The following is a 17,806-nucleotide window of genomic DNA, read 5'->3' as shown; positions in this document are numbered from 1 at the left end:
ATTTTCTTTTAAACAAGTAAAGCGATTTTACTAACCTAGACAAAGAGCAAGCACATGTTCATATTTAAATTAAAACTATTAAAGATCAGTACTCGTTTACTAACCTTTGTGAAGCTTGAATGTTGAGAAGCCTTAGGAAAGGTTGAAAAGTTCATCTCCTCACGCAGCTCGTCTTTCTTAGTTCTTCAGGAACTCGAGTACCCACGAAAGTTTCTATCACATGAATCACTCGAGAAAAGAAGGAATTAGTGTGTGGGCACTTTTAAACACGACGAGTCAAGAACAAGTCTAAGAGTCGAAGAGCTAAAACACTAGGTCAAATATGGACCTAGGTGCCGAAACAAAAACAAAAAGAACGAGAGAGAGAGAGAGAGAGAGAGAGAGAGAGAGAGAGAGGGCGGCCAAGCTAGAGAGAGAAGCTCTCAGTCTATAAAACTTTGGAATGAGAAAACAAAGAGAATGAGGGCCCTATTTATAGGAGAGAAATTTCCTTCAACAAGGTAGTTTCCTCTCCTATAGAATATCACATATTCATGAGCAAAATTTTAGTTCCTTCCTTCCTCATTCACACGGCCAAGAGAGCTTCTAGAAGCCCTTGGATTTGTTTCCTCTTTTGCTTCCCCTCTTGCTTTGGCCGAAATTCCTCTTTCCTTGTAGATGAAATTTGTTTCCTCTTTTTCTTTTGGCAATTATCTTATAACATCAATGCACAAAATAATCTCTCTTTTTCTAGCTATGTTGGGCGGCCAAGGGGCATCTAGAAGGAGCTTCTAGATGTTTCTTCATTTGTTCATGACAACAAGAGAAAGGCCAATTAAGATTTTCATGTAAAATTCCATAAAATGAAATTAATACTTAAGGCCTAAATGTTATGGCCGAGTGGTTTATTTGTCATCATATGACAATGTCAAAAAATTTATTGACAGTCATTTCATCCTTTGTCCAAAACGACAAAAATACCCTTTAGACAATTTTCGTAAAACTTGTCTCGTTCTTGTTTTGACTTAGCTTCTAGTTTAACTAATCCTACTCGATATGATTTGTGACAGTGACCTCATGGATCCAAATGAACAAAGATTGAGCTAACATACTTGGACTCAAAAGTTCACAAACATTTTCCAAGTTTAGCTTAATGTCAACTGACTCCACTAAAGAGTTGACACTGAGAATCTCTCGGTTCAAATGAATTTATTTTCTACTCAAGAATTCAACTTAATTGTGATGAGTGGATCCACTAAATATTATCTATGTTTACCCTTCATGAATATCATCAGCTAGTCGGGATTTATAAAATTACCATTTTACCCTTCTAGTTGTTATTTCATCAACTCATTTGTCGCTTGTGAATAAGTTAGAAACAATGTATTGACGAGGAGCTAGCAAGTCACATTGATTCATCCAAAAGAGTCATGACTCAATTTGGACACTGGCCAGTTCATTTATTCACATTCCAAGGAACAAAGCATGAGGTGATATACATTGCATTTCAGCAATCTTGTACATGAATTCCATATCTATGAGGTCTTCACAAAGTTACTCATGACATCTTCATAACTTAGTACTTCACCAATATGTCATGTTCAGAATCACATAGTGAATCCGAACTCTGACTTTCTCAAATGAGAATACGTAAGCTATGAAATGACATGTCTCATTTTAGGATTGAGGTAAGCATGATGCAATTCATACGTAGTGACTTCGAGACATAAGAGGTTAAATGGTTTGTTCTTATTCTGTCTCTAGAAGTGCACTGGTCAATTTAGTACCTTCGGAAGATACCTAGAAGAACTATAGAGTCTCCAACTCTCAATGTCTCATAACCATACATCATAGATTCTCCTAACAATCGTACTGAGATCAATAGTCATTTGATCCTTAGATTGCGAATATATTGTTTTAATCAAACCATGCAGAGTTTGTTCATGCAAATCTACATTTGTCTCTTCATATGTTGTTAGGCTTGTTTATGGACTAAAGACTAAGGTTTTATCATAAAGCTTCAGACAAGGAAGAATGAATGAATGTTTCAACTTTTATTGATTATTCAGCAGTTACAAGCAAGAGTCTTCGTGAGAATTTATTACATCAAATGTACATAAGTAAAGACCACAACTCTTCTTGTGGGCACCATTGACAACAATTTGTGGGTTTGGATGATTTGTGATGTCAAAGGGTAGGCAAACAGGTAGTGTATGATCTAAGGCAAGTTGGGTTTGATGTTGATTTGTGGTCACATGGTCTTGAGGTTGATCTGAGGGTGGGATTTGGGCTTGGGAACTAGTATTTGGCTGAGCCTGTGTGGGAGACACTGAGTCTTGTAGAGATGAGACACCTACATTAATGGACACACAAGTAGATGGATAAGACAAATTTGACCCAGATTGTTGCTAATTGACCAAATGACTTAACTGAAAAGTTGGCAAAACAATGAGATCATCACTGAAGCTATTTGTGTTTGATTCAAAAAACAAAGACTGATATGGAAATTGTTGTTCATTAAGCAAACCATGAAGAGTTTGTTCATGCAATTCTACATTTGTCTCTTCATATGTTATTAGGTTTGTTTAAGGAATAAAGACTATAGATTATCATAAAGCTTCAAACAGACATGGAAGAATGAATGAATGTTTCAACTTTTATTAATGATTCATAATATGCGTTATTCGTCCATGAAAAGTAAAGAAGGGGCATTTTACAAGCAAGAGTCTTCGTGAGACTATATTACGTCAAATGTACATAAATAGACATTACTACTATTCTTGTGGGCACCGTTGACAATAGAAAAAGGTAATGTTGTCGGTAAGGGAATCCTTAACTGAAAGGGGTACCTCGGATCGGAGACATTCTTCATGTTGATGGTATCTCAGCTAACTTGTTGAGTATAAGTCAATTATGCAGCAAATATCATAGTGTGATGTTCACCAGCGAAGGGTGTCAAGTCTTTGACAAGCTACACTCATGTGTCATGACTGGGAGGAGATTGCTCAACACCTAGAAGGCTGCAAATCTACTATCATTGCAGGAGATCAGGAGACGTACACTAACTATAATGGAGTCAGTGAGAGTACACGTGAATGAAGAAATTGAGATCAAGACTCTGGATGATGAATCAACTTAGGACTTGAATGAGAACAAGCCTCTGTGATAGATGATGAGTACATGCTGAAACCCAATACCTTGTGTGCAAGCTCTTCAATGTTGTTTATCGACCATGGATATGTTCGAGGGGGAGAAAACATTGCCAAAGTGGTCAAACTTATGGGGTCTCATTGCAGATCAGAATCCTATCATTTTGGTGCAAACACTATTATGAGACATCTCAGTACTGAAGACTAGAAAAGCGTACTCTTCTCAGCTAAGGAAGAACACTGCACTGCAAAGAGGAGTTATGATCAGATAATGGACAAGCTTGTGTTCAACGAGTTTTTATGAGACCTTATTACAACAAAATTTATGTCATTGTGTCTTTGAAGAACTCACTGCTTCCTTCAAGAAGGCATCTCAAAGAAGTCAAGACACATGCTATCGGAGGACTGCCAGAGGAAGTGAATATTGGATTAACACGCATGACAATCATCACCTACCATTTTCATTACACTCAGTTTGAAACACTTAGATCCTCATTGGGTCTTTGTGTTATTAAGAATTAATTGTCTCATGAGCATGTCCCCAAACCACGTCTTTATTTTGAATTTTTTTTTTTTGACGTGGAATTGAGGGGGAGTTACTGCATGGAATAAGGTTTAATCCACTCAATGGGTAATTCGTCCTTTTTGGGAGGGAAATTTAGTGAGGCATGTGTCTTACGTATAAGCGTTTGATTACGAATCCGTGGAATATTTTGGCATAAAATTGGGGTTTCATTTTTTTTCTCTCTTTATTTCTCATTTGATCAAAAGATACGCTCCTTCAAAACCTTAACCCTTCTCTTCTTGTCGATACTCCCTGCGTTGTTTTTCTCTCTCCTTTCCTCAATGGTGACTACCTGAGCAACGTAAGGATGTGGATGTTCAGGCTCCTTTTGAGCCCATTACTGTGACAAAATCGTCTATGACGCCTCTGAGTATTATTGCTGAAGTTGCGTCTCAAGAGGTCTCTAAGTTTTCTTCTCCTTCAAATCACCCAACCCCAGGGAATGGGTTCCAGTGAAGAAATGGCACAGGTTAGCCCTAGTACTTCTTCTCTTGCTGATGTTGAGAACAGAGAACCTGTAGTGGGTTCAGAGTCTGTTGCGATTTCTACTCAGGGCGAGGAAACGAAAAAATTGTAACCCAGAGAGACAAACAGATAGGATACAAAGAAGAAGAAGAAGGTTGTCCAAATGGCTGAACAACCTAGAGAGACGACTGGTGCTAAGAAGAGCACGGTTTTAAGAGGTTTGAGACTCCATTTGCTCCTATCATTGAAGGACGAGATGATGAAGAAGTCAAGAAAGAGGAAAGAAAATGATAGTGTTGAAGAAAAATCCAGTGTCCCTGAGAAGAATGAGGAAGCAAAGTCAGAAATGCCTCAGAAGAAAAAGAAGAAAGTTGGAGTAGGCAGAGAAAGAAAGAAAGTTGCAGCCTTGGAGCCTGTCTCTGAAAAGACGCTTATCAAGAAGAAAAAGAATGTTGTGTGGGGCGGAGTGAGTTTTCTGCCGTGAATGGTGTTTGGAAGAAGAGTAGTTGGTTCCAGGCGATGGAGTATGCTACCAAGTGGGATGTTGTGTTGAAGAGATCGGTGGTTCATGAAAAGAGGCTAGATGAGAACAAGTACATTGTCCCCCAGATTGTCACTCTGCTGAAAGATGCAAGATTGTTATCCATCGTCACTTCTTCCAAAATGTACATTGCTCTGCTTGTGAGATAGGTTATTGTGAACCTGACTAAATACTTTGGCAACTCTGCCAATCCAAGCTTTGGAGAGGTTCTGGTCAGAGGAAAGAAGACAATGATCACGCCTCGTTGAATGCTCAGTACTCTGAACCAGAGGTGGATTTTGATAAGATCACCGGGTGTATCACTGCTGATAGAGACCAGTTGGGTTGAGAACAAGATGTCCTTAACAGATTTAAGCATGAAGTACTCCCTGATCTATGGGATCGCTATTCGAAACTGGTATCCCAACAAGCAGAGAAGCTCTTTCTCGAAGCCTATGACTCAGCTATTGTATGGCATTAGGAACAATCAGCCAGTGAACATTGGAGAGATCATTTTCTCTCAGATTGTGAAGCATGGAGACTCTGCTAACGTAAACCATCCCATAGGTTTTCCTTCTCTGATTTATGATCAGGTGATGAAGAAGGATCCCTGGTTGATGGTGAACGAGAGTGATTTGTCTATTGGTCCTAAGTTCATCTATGCTGAACACAAGTTGTTCACCGGGAAGTATAAGAATGATCTTGTGTTGGAGAAACCTTTTCGTCGGGTTCATGAAGATGTTCCCTCTTTCTCCAGTCCAGCTAGGCATCTCTCTCTTCATCCATGAGAGCAAAGATCCTCTGCCAACTCAACACATAGGTCAAGTTTTAGAATGCTACTATCACTCGGTTGATGATCCAAAGGAGGCTCCTCACGAACCTAATCAGAGACATCTGGTACACGGTGGAAGATGTTGAAGAAGACCCTGACCGCCAAGGCGAAGAAGAAAATGAAGAAGAAGATTGAAGAACAGTTTTCATCCACTCCATCTGAATCCAAAGGAACAAGAAGAAGAACAAGAACAAGAAGACATGTCTTCTCCCCTTCATCCAGCGAGTTTGTAATTTTTTTTATTTTATTTGTTTCTTTTTAAGAAATTTAAGATTATTTTTATTATCTGTCAACCTAGACTATTTATTTTCTTGGCTTGCGAGAGTATTTGGTTGAACGTTATTATTATTTTTTAAGGTGTAATGGCTAGGCCTTAACATTGCTAACTATGTTTTTATTTTCGTACTTTGCTTGGACATGAACATAATTTTTTTGCAAGAAACACTCTGCGTAGTGATGAAGTTTTTTTTGCCATAAAAGGCCAAGGAGGAGATTGTTATTATTTTTGTATGGCATAGTTTATTTGGTAAAACAAATTGTAACAGAGTTGTTCAAGCCGGCGCAGCTACAACTTTTTCAAGCAACTTATGCAACATTCAATCAGGGCTGTTGCGTCTTTTTCCTTGTGCGAAAATCATGTAACTACCACATTGGTTAGTTACCCTATTTACTTGGAGATGTAATCCCGGATCTTCAGGGATTCGTTGATATTGTTTCGACGTAGGGTTTCAGAACCTGACCATATATAAATACACATAGGGTTTGAATCTTTGGTCAACGAGGTTCTTCGACTGTTTGGTTATTCACAAAGCTGTATTTTCTTTGCATGTCTTCTCATCCCAAAGAATTTCATCGACAAAGGCATTGCACTAGTACAAAAAAGACCTTTGGGTGCGACTTTTTTCGCACCCAAAAATCAATTTTCGCACCCAAAGATATCTTTAGGTGCGACTTTGGGTGTTTGTCGCACCCGATAGTCATTTGTGGGTTAAAAGAAATAGTGCTTAAGATGTCGCTCTATTATAAAGTGACTTTAAATCTTAAAAAAACCTAATTATTAGCAGTGCTTTAGTTGTCACCTGATTTGAAAGTGACTTCGATTCTTAATATATTTATAAAAATACAAAGCATTTCAAGTAAAGATTTAGGATTTGGAAAGTGGTCCTGAATGTTTCAACACGTCAAGTTCAATAACCATTTCAAGTAAAAGGAAAACATATTACCAATATTTCAATGCACATTGTGACCACTAAACATTGAATGGATGAACTTGAAAAAAAAACAAAAACAAAACAATGTTGGCGAGGGAGAAAGGAACATGGGTCTTGGTGGTGACGTCGCCGGAGAAGCATGTCTGTGGGAAGAATGTTTTGGACTTTTGGGTGCGACTTTGTCGCACCCAAAGGTATGATAAACTTTTGGGTGCGATTTTTCGCACCCAAATTTAAAAAAATCAGCGAAATTTTTTGTGCGACTTTAGTGATATTTGGGTGCGAAAAGTCGCACCCGAAAGTAATTTTGGTGCGACTTTTAGGTGCGAAAAGTCGCACCCAAAAGTCATCCGCACCAAAAAAACTGTATTTGTTGTAGTGTTGATTAACTCAGAGCTTTTGTATCATCATACTAAGCTTGAGATCATGTGTCGCATATGTGTGCTATTAATTTCGGTGCAAGATCGGGGTAAAACAGGGAGATGAGTCTCTTGTTCAAGGCGGGCTTGAATCCATACCCACTAGAGATAACCATGGAAGAAAGGTGTTAGCAAAGACGAACTTTTTCTAACTTAATATTCCTATAATCGTGGTTGATTGAGATAGTGGATTGCTTTTACCCGGACGTCACAATCCCCTTAGTAGGTTGTTATACCGAACAGGGTTACCAATTTGTCTGTGTAATTTACTGCTTTATGTTTGATTGATTTTTCTCCATAGCACTGCATCTAATCTGCTAAAATAATCAGTTCTTCTACAAGTTGCTTAACCTAAAACTTGAACAACCATCTTAACAACGTTAGCTAATTTCAGGGAGGGTAGCGATGACAAGAATGAGCGGGACCACATTGTCTTACTAGATGACGTACGCGAGGTGACAGACAACATTGAGCGGGAGGGGAGCACATTGTCGTGCAAGATGTTGTACGCGAGAGTGACAGTAACAACGTTGGGCTCACATTGTCATGTAAGAAGCCGTACGTGAGGGAAACGGTGACAACATTGGGGGAGAACACCGTTTACGATTTACCATGAAGAATTGGTTGGATTAGAGGATAATGATGTGGTCGAGCAAGTCATTTCTCCCGAAGGCCGACCCGAGAGGATAAGGAAAAGACCTCGAAATTTGTGCTCACCTTATGTGGTCTATTGGCCAAAAGAGAAATGACATGCAAATCTAATTTTTCAGCCCATTTCAAGTTCCACCCGAAGACGATAAGGCGCTTTCTGGAAGTGGTTCCACGGCAAACCACACACCGAGATTGAGATGAGGCATTGGAACGTATGATAAGAAATTTTTTGAGGATATGAAGCACAATCAACGATACCTACACAGTGAGGTAATTTTTTTTCAACTATAACTATTGGAGTTTGATTGGGATTTGGTTCTATTATAGGTTATTGCCAAAAGAAACGTAGAACCGTAGAAGCTTCTTTATGACTTTTCTTGTTGACTTTTCTGCTAAATATTAGTATTATATTATATGTTCCTTCGAAATGCTTTGGGTCGCATTGGATATTATTGGTGATAGAAGTGATTGGATGGGACGTCTACTTTTACCAATCCGCTCCGAATAATAGACATGATAAACTAGTGAAGGACATTCAACCAATACTTGAATACTTTCCTGTTCTTCTTCGAAACAATAAAAATTTCAACGACGTCCTCACACTATGAACCTTGTGAAACCTCAACCAACATATGTCCCCGTCAATGAACGAACGTAAATTTAGTCTATAAATTTGTATTGTAAGCATTATTTGTCAAGACTAACAAATATTTTTCGCATGGGTGATTGTGGAGTTTTTATGTTGAAGATGTTAGAGATGCATATTGCATGTCAATGTGATGTTCATGACAAAGATAGACTCAATGACACGAACATTTCGGAAATTCGCAAGAATTACGCTACTCATATTTTTACTAATAGTGCAAACTACATAATTATTTCCCTAGATTGATCTTTATAAATATTGTTTGTTTAGCTTATTGGAACCACTTATGTACACTATGTGGTATCTATATTATATGAGTCACTTGTATTTTTTTTTTTGAACCACTTATTTACATCAAATGGTATAAGTGTTATATAAGTCAGTTGTTATTATTTTTGGAACCACTTATTCTCGTTGTATCTTTGACTCATTGTGTAATATCTATGTTATGTAAATTACTTATTTTCATTGTATGGTATATAAGCTACTGTATTATTAAGATTTCATAATTAAGGAGAACAACCATAAATAAGATAGAACAACTGCAAAATGCACTGTGAACAACACATTGTTGTTCCAAGACTTTGCACATGATTAAAACATCGAAAATATCATAATTTATAAAAAATAAAGTGAAACATTAATTTGGATACTCCTAACTCTTAATAAGCTGTGGAAAATTATTCTATAAGTGAGAACAACCACAAATAAGACAGAACAACTGATAAATGCACTAAGAACAACCCCTTGTTGTTCCAAGACTTTGCCCATGATTAACACATCGAAAACATCATAATTTTATAGAAAATAAAGTTAAACATAATTTAGATACTCAAAACTCTTAATAAGCTACGGAAAAATATTCGATAAGTGTTATTAATGCGTTAAGTTTTAGTTTTGGCCACTTGTCCATTAACGATTATACTAGGTCTAATATGATTTATTCGATGTGTTCCATTTTCAATAAAGTCATTAAAAAAGTTATTGAAATAGATATATCAGGTTATAATATCAAACATATATACTAAGATATCTTAAATATTTGTAATAGTATGGAGAACAACCATAAATAAGACTGAACAACTGATAAATACAAGAACAACTGATAAATACACTGTGAACAACACATTGTTGTTCCAAGACTTTGCGCATCATTAAGACATCAAAAATATTATAATTTATAGAAAATGAAGTGAAACATCAATTTGGATACTCCAAACTCTTAATAAGCTGCGAAAAATTATTTGATAAGTGTTATTAATATGTTAAGTTTTAGTTTTGGTCATTTGTCCATTAACGATTATACTAGATCTAGTATGATTTATCCAATGTGCTCAATTTTTAATAAAGTCATTAAAAACGTTATTGCAAATAGATATATCAGGTTATAATACCAAACATATATGCTAAGATGTCTTCAATATTTGTAATAGTATGGAGAACAACCACAAATAAGACTGAACAACTGATAAATGGACAGCGAACAACCCATTGTTCTTCCAAGACTTTGCACATCATTAAGACATCAAAAATATTATAATTTATAGAAAATGAAATGAAATATTAATTTAGATACTCCAAACTCATGATAAGTTGCGAAAAATTATTCGATAAGTGTTATTAATACATTAAATTTAAGTTTTGGCCATTTGTCCATTAACGATTATACTAGTTTTAGTATGATTTATCCAGTGTATTCGATTTTTAATAAAGTTATTGAAAATAGATATTTCAGGTTATAATATTAAACATATATACTAAGATGGCTTCAATATTTGTAATAGTATGGAGAACGACCACAAATAAGACTGGACAACTGAGAAATGCAATGCGAACAACCCAAGATTGTTCCAAGACATTGCACATCATTAAGACATAAAAAAAATATTATAATTTATAGAAAATGAAATGAAAATTTAATTAAGATACTCCAAACTCTTGATAACCTGCAAAAAGTTATTCGATAAGTGTTATTAATGCTTAAAGTTTTAGTTTTGGCCACTTTTCCATCAACAGTTATACTAGGTCTAATATGATTTATCCAATGTGATCGATTTTTAATAAAATCATTAAAAAAAAGTTATTGAAAATAGATATTTCAGGTTATAATATCAAACATATATACTAAGATGGCATCAATATGTGTAATATTGTGGAGAACAACCTCAAATAAGACTGAACAACCGCAAAATACACTGCGAACAACTCATTGTTGTTCCAAGACTTTGCACAATTTAGAATAATGAGAACAGTTTAGAATATTCATAACCAAAAGGAAAAATTCAAATATTTTTATAAAACACAAGGTAAACTCAAATTGTCAATGTGCATTATCATTGGTTCCTACATGAGATTGTTATGGATGATTTGGACAATTTCTTGAATTGTGACCTACTTTCTTGCATACAGTGCACATGTATTTTTTTCTTTTTTGATATAAACTCACCTTGAGATGGAAAAAAAGATAATCTTGGCCTTTCTTTGTCATTTTTCACCTCCGACTCCAAAACTTATATAACTTTAACTTCCTCCGGGATATTGATCCATTGAGACTCGAAAAGAACATTGTAAATAGTTTTAGCGTATGCCAACATTCTATATTCTGAATTGTAGTATTTAGAGCAAAGGTAGTACACATATGCTTCAGTTTCATCCGAGTTTTGAAGCCCTGCGGCCGCTATGGCATGAATTCAAGGAATCTTTTCAAGATTAAAGACTCGACAAGTACAACTTTGTATTCTCAAGTTCACGTTCGAAATGAAAACATCACCATTCACCACATATTCTTCCTTATTCATATGGTATGCAAACAATGAGCTAGCAAATCGAATCTTGCTCTGAGTTTTTGTCTATTGTTAGTGTGATTATTGTAGTACGGCTTCTGCTTCCCGTCGCTGTTTGAAAAACCATTCCCCCATCTTTTTACTATAAAATCGATCAACGCAGATATCGGGTACTCTCTTGCATCCTCCTACATACTATCCAAGTTCTCAACAATGTTAGTAGTCATAACCTCATATCTATTGCCAATAAAGTGAGCTCTAGACCACTTTTGAAACTTCACATCGTCTTTAAGATATTCGGCAACTTTAGGATGTCTTTCGCGCATAACATTAAAATGCTCCCCAAAACTTATCCATACTGTATGCCAAAGCAGCTTTCTTTAATAAGTCAATTGACGTTGAACTCCTAAAGCGCCTTTTCATGTTGAACTCCTAAAGCGCTTTTTTATGTTGAGCATAACATGGAAGTAACAAGCCCCGTGATGCGCCATAGGATAAATTTGAGACAACGCATTTGCAATACTCTGATTCCTATCAGAAATAAAGCATAATTATGGACTATCCGGTATCACATCTTGCAGCTTCTCCAAGAACCAAGACCAAGAATCGATATTCTCCATATCCATTCCCACACACCAAGCGATAAGGTAGGTGTGACTTTCATGTGTTGTGTAGTGGCAACCAACAATATCCCTTTGTATTTATTTTATCCACGCCACATCGATTGCAACAACTTTTCTCATGTTTTGAAATCCCCGAATGGCTGCTCCCAAAGCCATAAAAAAAAACTTAAACCTGTTTCGTGAATCAACTTCAATGCGTGTGATCGTTCCATGATTAACTTGCTTAAGCATGTAGCAATATGATGGGAGAATCGCAAAACTATTTGTGGTATGCCTTTAATTAAGTCCTTAGCAAATTGCATCTTTCAAGCCTTCCAATAACTTACATTAACCTCAAGTTCGCTTTGCATGAATCCCATAAGAAATTTTGGCTCCGTAAGCTTGTTGCACTCACTATAGTGTCTTTTCATGCGAGCACCAATGACACGACTCGATGATTTCCTGTGATGGATAGATCTGTATTATAGCAAACATGTATGGAACCCGTTGTATTTTCGTACAATACATGTGTTTGAGCCTAGCTCATTTGTCACGCGCAACCTCCACTTGCAACTTACATCAATACATACTACTTCTTTCAAATATTTTGTTGACTTGAGCACTTTTATTTCGAACTTTCCTCTAATGGCTATGAGGTTCACTTTGAGTTTAAATCTGCTTTGTTGAGAAAAGAGTCACCAACTTTTACATTAGACCTATCATGCCTCTTAGTCTGAAGAGTTGTGAGTGAATCAATTTCAGGTTCGTCGAATGCACAGTCTCGGTTAGGACCATCATAAACCGTCTCACGTACGTTGTCACATTCTTGCAAAATATTTTCAGCTCCATCAAGTATATGATCATCTCCACCCAAATTATCTTCTTTGTTCGCCTCATCGCGATCTTCCATTATAGCATCATTGTCTCCTATTATAGCATCATTGTCCATACGTGACACACAATAATAAACATAATCGTAAAAATAGTAGCTATATTATTTTGAAAGCAAACAAAAATATATGATATAGTTGCTTACCGGAATGAGACAAATTCAAATGATCATTTTCAACCGCAAGGCCATCTCTAACAATTTGACAATCAAAATAATTATCATATGTTTCATTCAGATCACCATAACCATTGCTCAACTCTTTATCACCAATGACCCATACTATTTCCTTTCCATTAGTTTCTATATGCATGACATAAAGAAGGGAAAATATAAGAAGTATCCCTTCATTTTAATCCAAATGCGCGATTTATACCCCCAGTTTTTAGAAATATCAGACATATCCTTTCAGTTTAATATAAATTACATATATCTCCCCTAAAATATGTTATATTTCAAATACCACCATTTTCGTTTATTTTTTTTACAAAAATAATTTGAATTCTCCAAAATACCTTTAATAGAATAAATATTTATTTACTGTTTTATTTTAAAAAAAAAAATTAAAACTTCTCTTGTAAATAAAAATCCTTAACTTTTTATAAAGAAAATTTTTAATTTAAATTTTTTATATATAAAATAGAAAATAAAAATTATTTCATTAAGGGTATTTTGGAGAATTCAAATTATTTTGTAAGAATTCAAATTATTTTTGTAAAAAAATAAACGAAAAGGGTGGTATTTGAATCATATGTCAACAATTGACATACAGTTGACGTCAACAGTTGATGTCAACTGTTGACATTATACATCAACAATATATATCAACCGAATCACACCCCTCCTCGAGTATTGATGGCATAAGGGGATTCGATGGCATAAGGGGATTGAACAAAGCTAGCGAAGTTCACTTCGGACGACACCATAATTCCGAAAGATCTTTTCTCATGATACCGACCAGGTTCAACCAAAGTACCACCTTGCTTGAATAATAAATAAATTTCCACCATCACTGTACAAATCAAGAAGAAATCCAAAGTTAGTAATTGTTGACATCAGATGTCAACAGTTGACGTCAACAGTTGATGTCAACTGTTGACATTATACATCAACAATATATGTCAACAGATCACATCAACTGTTGACATAAGATGTCAACAATTGATGTCAACTGTTGACGTCAATTGTTGACGTCAACTGTTGACATCTGACGAAACTTACGAACTTCGCTAAACAATTTCAAAAAATTACCCAGAATCACGAAAACCTTATTTTTGCCCCAAATTTAAACATACCCAGAATAAACATACACAAAAACGAAAGAAAAGTTTGATAAAACAAAAAACAAAACTAACCTTCGGCGAGGATCGGAGCTACGTGTTTGGTCGGAGCTACGGTCTTCGTCGTGACCAGATCTATGAGCTTTGGTCGTGCTTCCTTGAGCGTGTCGGAGCTCAAATCCAAGGGTTTGGGTCAGCTCAACTTTGGCAATGATTGGGTGAGATCAAATCTAGGGTTTTTTTGTTTTGAGCTTTGATCTCTTTTCTGACGAGAGAGAGAGAGAGATAAAAAAAAGTTTAGTTCAGAATGGATTAAATGAAGTATGAGAGGGTAGGTGTGAGATTGAAAGAAAATTTAAAGTGGAAGGTAAACTTGGTTTTTCACAAGTGGACAACTTGCATTTTTTGCCAAAATTATACTTTGGTGGATTTTTGGAAAAAATTAGTGATAAGGTGGTACTTTGAGCAATTTCTCATAATTTTTTTTGAATTGTTCGTTTATTAATAAAAATATGTCAAAAAAGGTTGTTATTTTGCCAATTACACCTTTTTTGCATTTGAAAGCCCCCTTGAACAAGAAACTCGAGAACAAATCCCTTTTTATTGAAAAAACTGAAAATAAAAAAACAAGGATACGAGCCCTAAATCTTCATCTCACTCACTATCATCATCATCTCGGCGTTGCGTCTCAACTCATTTCTTCTGTAAGTTCGATCTATTTCCATGTCCCTCTTTCTCTGCTTCGATCTTCTGTTTTTTATCTTTTAGATTCAGCTCTCTCATTTGTAGAAAATATTACCAATTTTTTTACTGCTCTATATCTGCCTAAATTCTGTTACAATAAAATCGATGAAAAATACAATGGAAATCTTGGTGTCTTTGACCCATTTTATTATTGTACAAGTCCTTTAGGTAATCAAATGATTGTTCTCTTACACTAGAATTGAGTTTTGGTATCCTTCAGCAGCCAAGACAAATTGTAGCTTGGATTTGACTTAGTTCAGTTTTTCTATTTATATAATTTTTTTTTATTGGTTCAACCGTTCAATCTATTGACTTCCATTTGATTTTTGTAGTATTGCGATTTGGATTTTTCCATTTGAGCTGTTTTTAGTTTTGTTGGGTTGGACAAACTGACTGGAAAATCAATTCATATTGCTATCTGGTTTGTAATATCTGAACCAATTGGGACTAAAATCTTAAATCTTTGCTCGTTAACATGTGAGGTATATACATTGCGTGAGAATGAGAGTATTGATGTCTACTAATCGAAATAAGTTTAAATTGTTGGAGTGTGAGTTGTAGAATTTCATAATAGCAAGCATTTTGGATTGGCTATTTTAGTATGCGTTGTTTGAATCAAGTGTAAAAATGAAAAAAAAACAAAAAAACAAAAAAACAAAAAACAAAAACAAAAAAAAAAAAACAAAAATTCCATTCGAACAAACGCAGAGTAACTATAACTGCACACGTTATCCGATCATGTAATATCAGTACATTTTTCTCATCGTAAATTAATTAAATAATCTGTGTCTTGTGTCATTGCAGTTCATATCCGAAATAGGTTGAGAGTATTGATTTAATCTGTGTCTTGCGTGAGAATGGAGTATTTCTTTCTACTTATCCAAATAGGTTCAAGTCTTTGAAATGTGAATTGCACGAAATGAGTATTAAAAACGAAAAATAAAAACCTTATTTTTTTTTTTTTTTAATTTTTTATATGGGTTCACTCTATTTACTTCCGATGTCTAATTCTTCATAGTTGCGATTTGGAATTTTCCTTTTGAGCTGATTTTTTGTTGCGACTTGCGATGAAGTTCTATCTTTTGTAAATATCTGAACTAGGACTAAAATCGTAATGTTTGCTCTGCAATATGCGAGGCATATATATTGCAATGAGAGTATTGATTTCTACTAATCGAAATAGGTTCACATCATCAAGATGTGAATCACATGAAACGAGTATAAAAAATGAAAAATAAACCATAATTTTTCAAAACTAGCACATAGTAAACTGATCAATTAATTAATCGGTTGTGTCTTGTGTCGTCGTCGCGGTTCATTGTATCTTGAATAACAAAAAATGTCAAGGAAGGTACGACAGCCGGACGACGATCTTCTCTCTCGAAATAGGTCCAAATCGTTGAAATGTGAATCGCAGGAAATGAGTATTAAAAATGAAAAAAATAGAAACCTAATTTAAGCATAGAATACCTGAATATCAATGTAAACTGATGAATTAATTAATTTGTTGTGTCTTTTGTCGTCATCATCGCTTCCTAAAGCCTAAACCTGGGACTAAAATCGTAATGTTTGCTCGGTAATCTGTGAGGCATATATATTGCAACGAGAGTATTGATTCCTACTAATCGAAACAGGTTCACATCGTTGAAATTTGAATCACACGAAAAAATGAATAATAAAGCCCTAATTTTTCAAAACAATGTCATCGTAAACTGATCAAATTCTTAACTAATCTGTTGTGTCATCGTCGCTGCAGATCTTCGTCGCATCTCGAATAACGAAAAAATGTCTCGAAGGTACGACAGCCGAACGACGATCTTCTCGCCGGAGGGGCGTCTGTACCAGGTGGAGTACGCGATGGAGGCGATCGGGAACGCGGGGACGGCGATCGGAATCCTTTCGAAGGACGGGGTTGTCCTCGTGGGCGAGAAGAAAGTGACCTCGAAGCTCCTCCAGACATCGACCTCCACCGAGAAGATGTACAAGATCGACGATCACGTGGCCTGCGCCGTCGCCGGAATCATGTCCGACGCCAACATCCTCATCAACACCGCCCGAGTCCAAGCACAGCGCTACACCCTCTCTTACCAAGAGCCCATGCCCGTCGAGCAGCTCGTCCAGTCCCTCTGCGACACAAAGCAAGGGTAATAAAATCCCGTGCGAGTTGTTTAATTGGAGAGATTGGAGCCGGGTCTAGTGATTTCTGTGTTTGAAACTATCTCAGGTACACCCAGTTCGGTGGGCTGAGGCCGTTCGGGGTCTCGTTTCTGTTTGCTGGTTGGGACAAGAACTTCGGGTTTCAGCTCTACATGAGCGACCCGAGCGGGAACTACGGCGGTTGGAAGGCCGCGGCGATCGGCGCCAACAACCAGGCGGCCCAGTCGATGCTGAAGCAGGATTACAAGGACGACTTGACTCGCGAAGAGGCCGTTCATTTGGTTCTCAAGGTCTTGAGCAAGACCATGGACAGCACTAGCCTCACCTCCGACAAGCTCGAGCTCGCCGAGCTCTTCCTTTCTCCGTCCGGGGACGTCAAGTACCGAGTCTGCTCGCCCGATGCTCTCGGAAAATTGCTTGTCAAGTCCGGGGTCACTCAGCCCGCCCCGGAGCCTTCTTGATTCGCGATAATACTCGCTGGATTCTCTCTTTTGCTCTGCTCTAATGTAAGCCACTTCATTTTTTTTTTAAATCTATTTCAGGCATTCTTCAGTTCAAACCTAATATTTGAATCTGGTTTGGTAGAGACTTTTGCACCCTCAACTAATATTTAAGAGCTACTGGTTCAAATAAGCTTCTTAAAATACATTTCTGAAAATATTTTTGCACATGTAATCAATTAAAATGATAAAACTAGTATACAATTTTAGGCATTCACACGACTATTTGATAATTATTTTTATCAAGGGAAAATATGTTATATAACAAAAATAATCCGAGACTCGTTTTCGAAGAGGTTTCATGGAGAAGCTGCAAACACGACGACTTAACCGATGTTTATCGGCGACGTTGTATATTAGAACACATCGGAAACCCACGTTTGACAACTTGTAGGTATTTGGTTTGGTTGTGTG

The 17,806-nt window shown here is 36.4% G+C and overlaps 1 protein-coding gene across 1 annotated transcript; it reads left to right on the top strand.

Annotated features, from left to right (window-relative positions):
• The first annotated feature begins 14,536 nt into the window (after positions 1 to 14,536).
• LOC149383315 (proteasome subunit alpha type-4-like) lies at positions 14,537 to 17,525 on the top strand. Its single transcript, XM_089627611.1, has 3 exons — positions 14,537 to 14,695; positions 16,492 to 16,879; positions 16,960 to 17,525. The coding sequence occupies exons 2-3, from the start codon at positions 16,521 to 16,523 to the stop codon at positions 17,351 to 17,353; spliced, it is 753 nt and encodes a 250-aa protein (XP_089483737.1). The 5' UTR covers positions 14,537 to 14,695; positions 16,492 to 16,520; the 3' UTR covers positions 17,354 to 17,525.
• Positions 17,526 to 17,806: the final 281 nt, after the last annotated feature.

Source organism: Urtica dioica, chromosome 10 (assembly GCF_054948205.1).
Source record: "Urtica dioica subsp. dioica isolate 48M chromosome 10, U.dioica_male_clone48M_v1_H2, whole genome shotgun sequence".
NCBI classification, from domain to species: Eukaryota; Viridiplantae; Streptophyta; class Magnoliopsida; order Rosales; family Urticaceae; genus Urtica; species Urtica dioica.
The sequence above is the reverse complement of the archived record's forward strand: the minus strand, read 5'-3'. Positions and strand labels throughout refer to the sequence as shown.

What these genes read in the sequence shown, in the direction of transcription:
- LOC149383315 (XM_089627611.1), top strand. Translation starts at nt 16,521, where the DNA reads ATGTCTCGAAGGTACGACAGCCGAACGACGATCTTCTCGCCGGAGGGG. An exon ending in CTCTGCGACACAAAGCAAGG is followed by an intron (nt 16,880 to 16,959) that starts GTAATAAAATCC and finishes AAACTATCTCAG; the next exon opens with GTACACCCAGTTCGGTGGGC.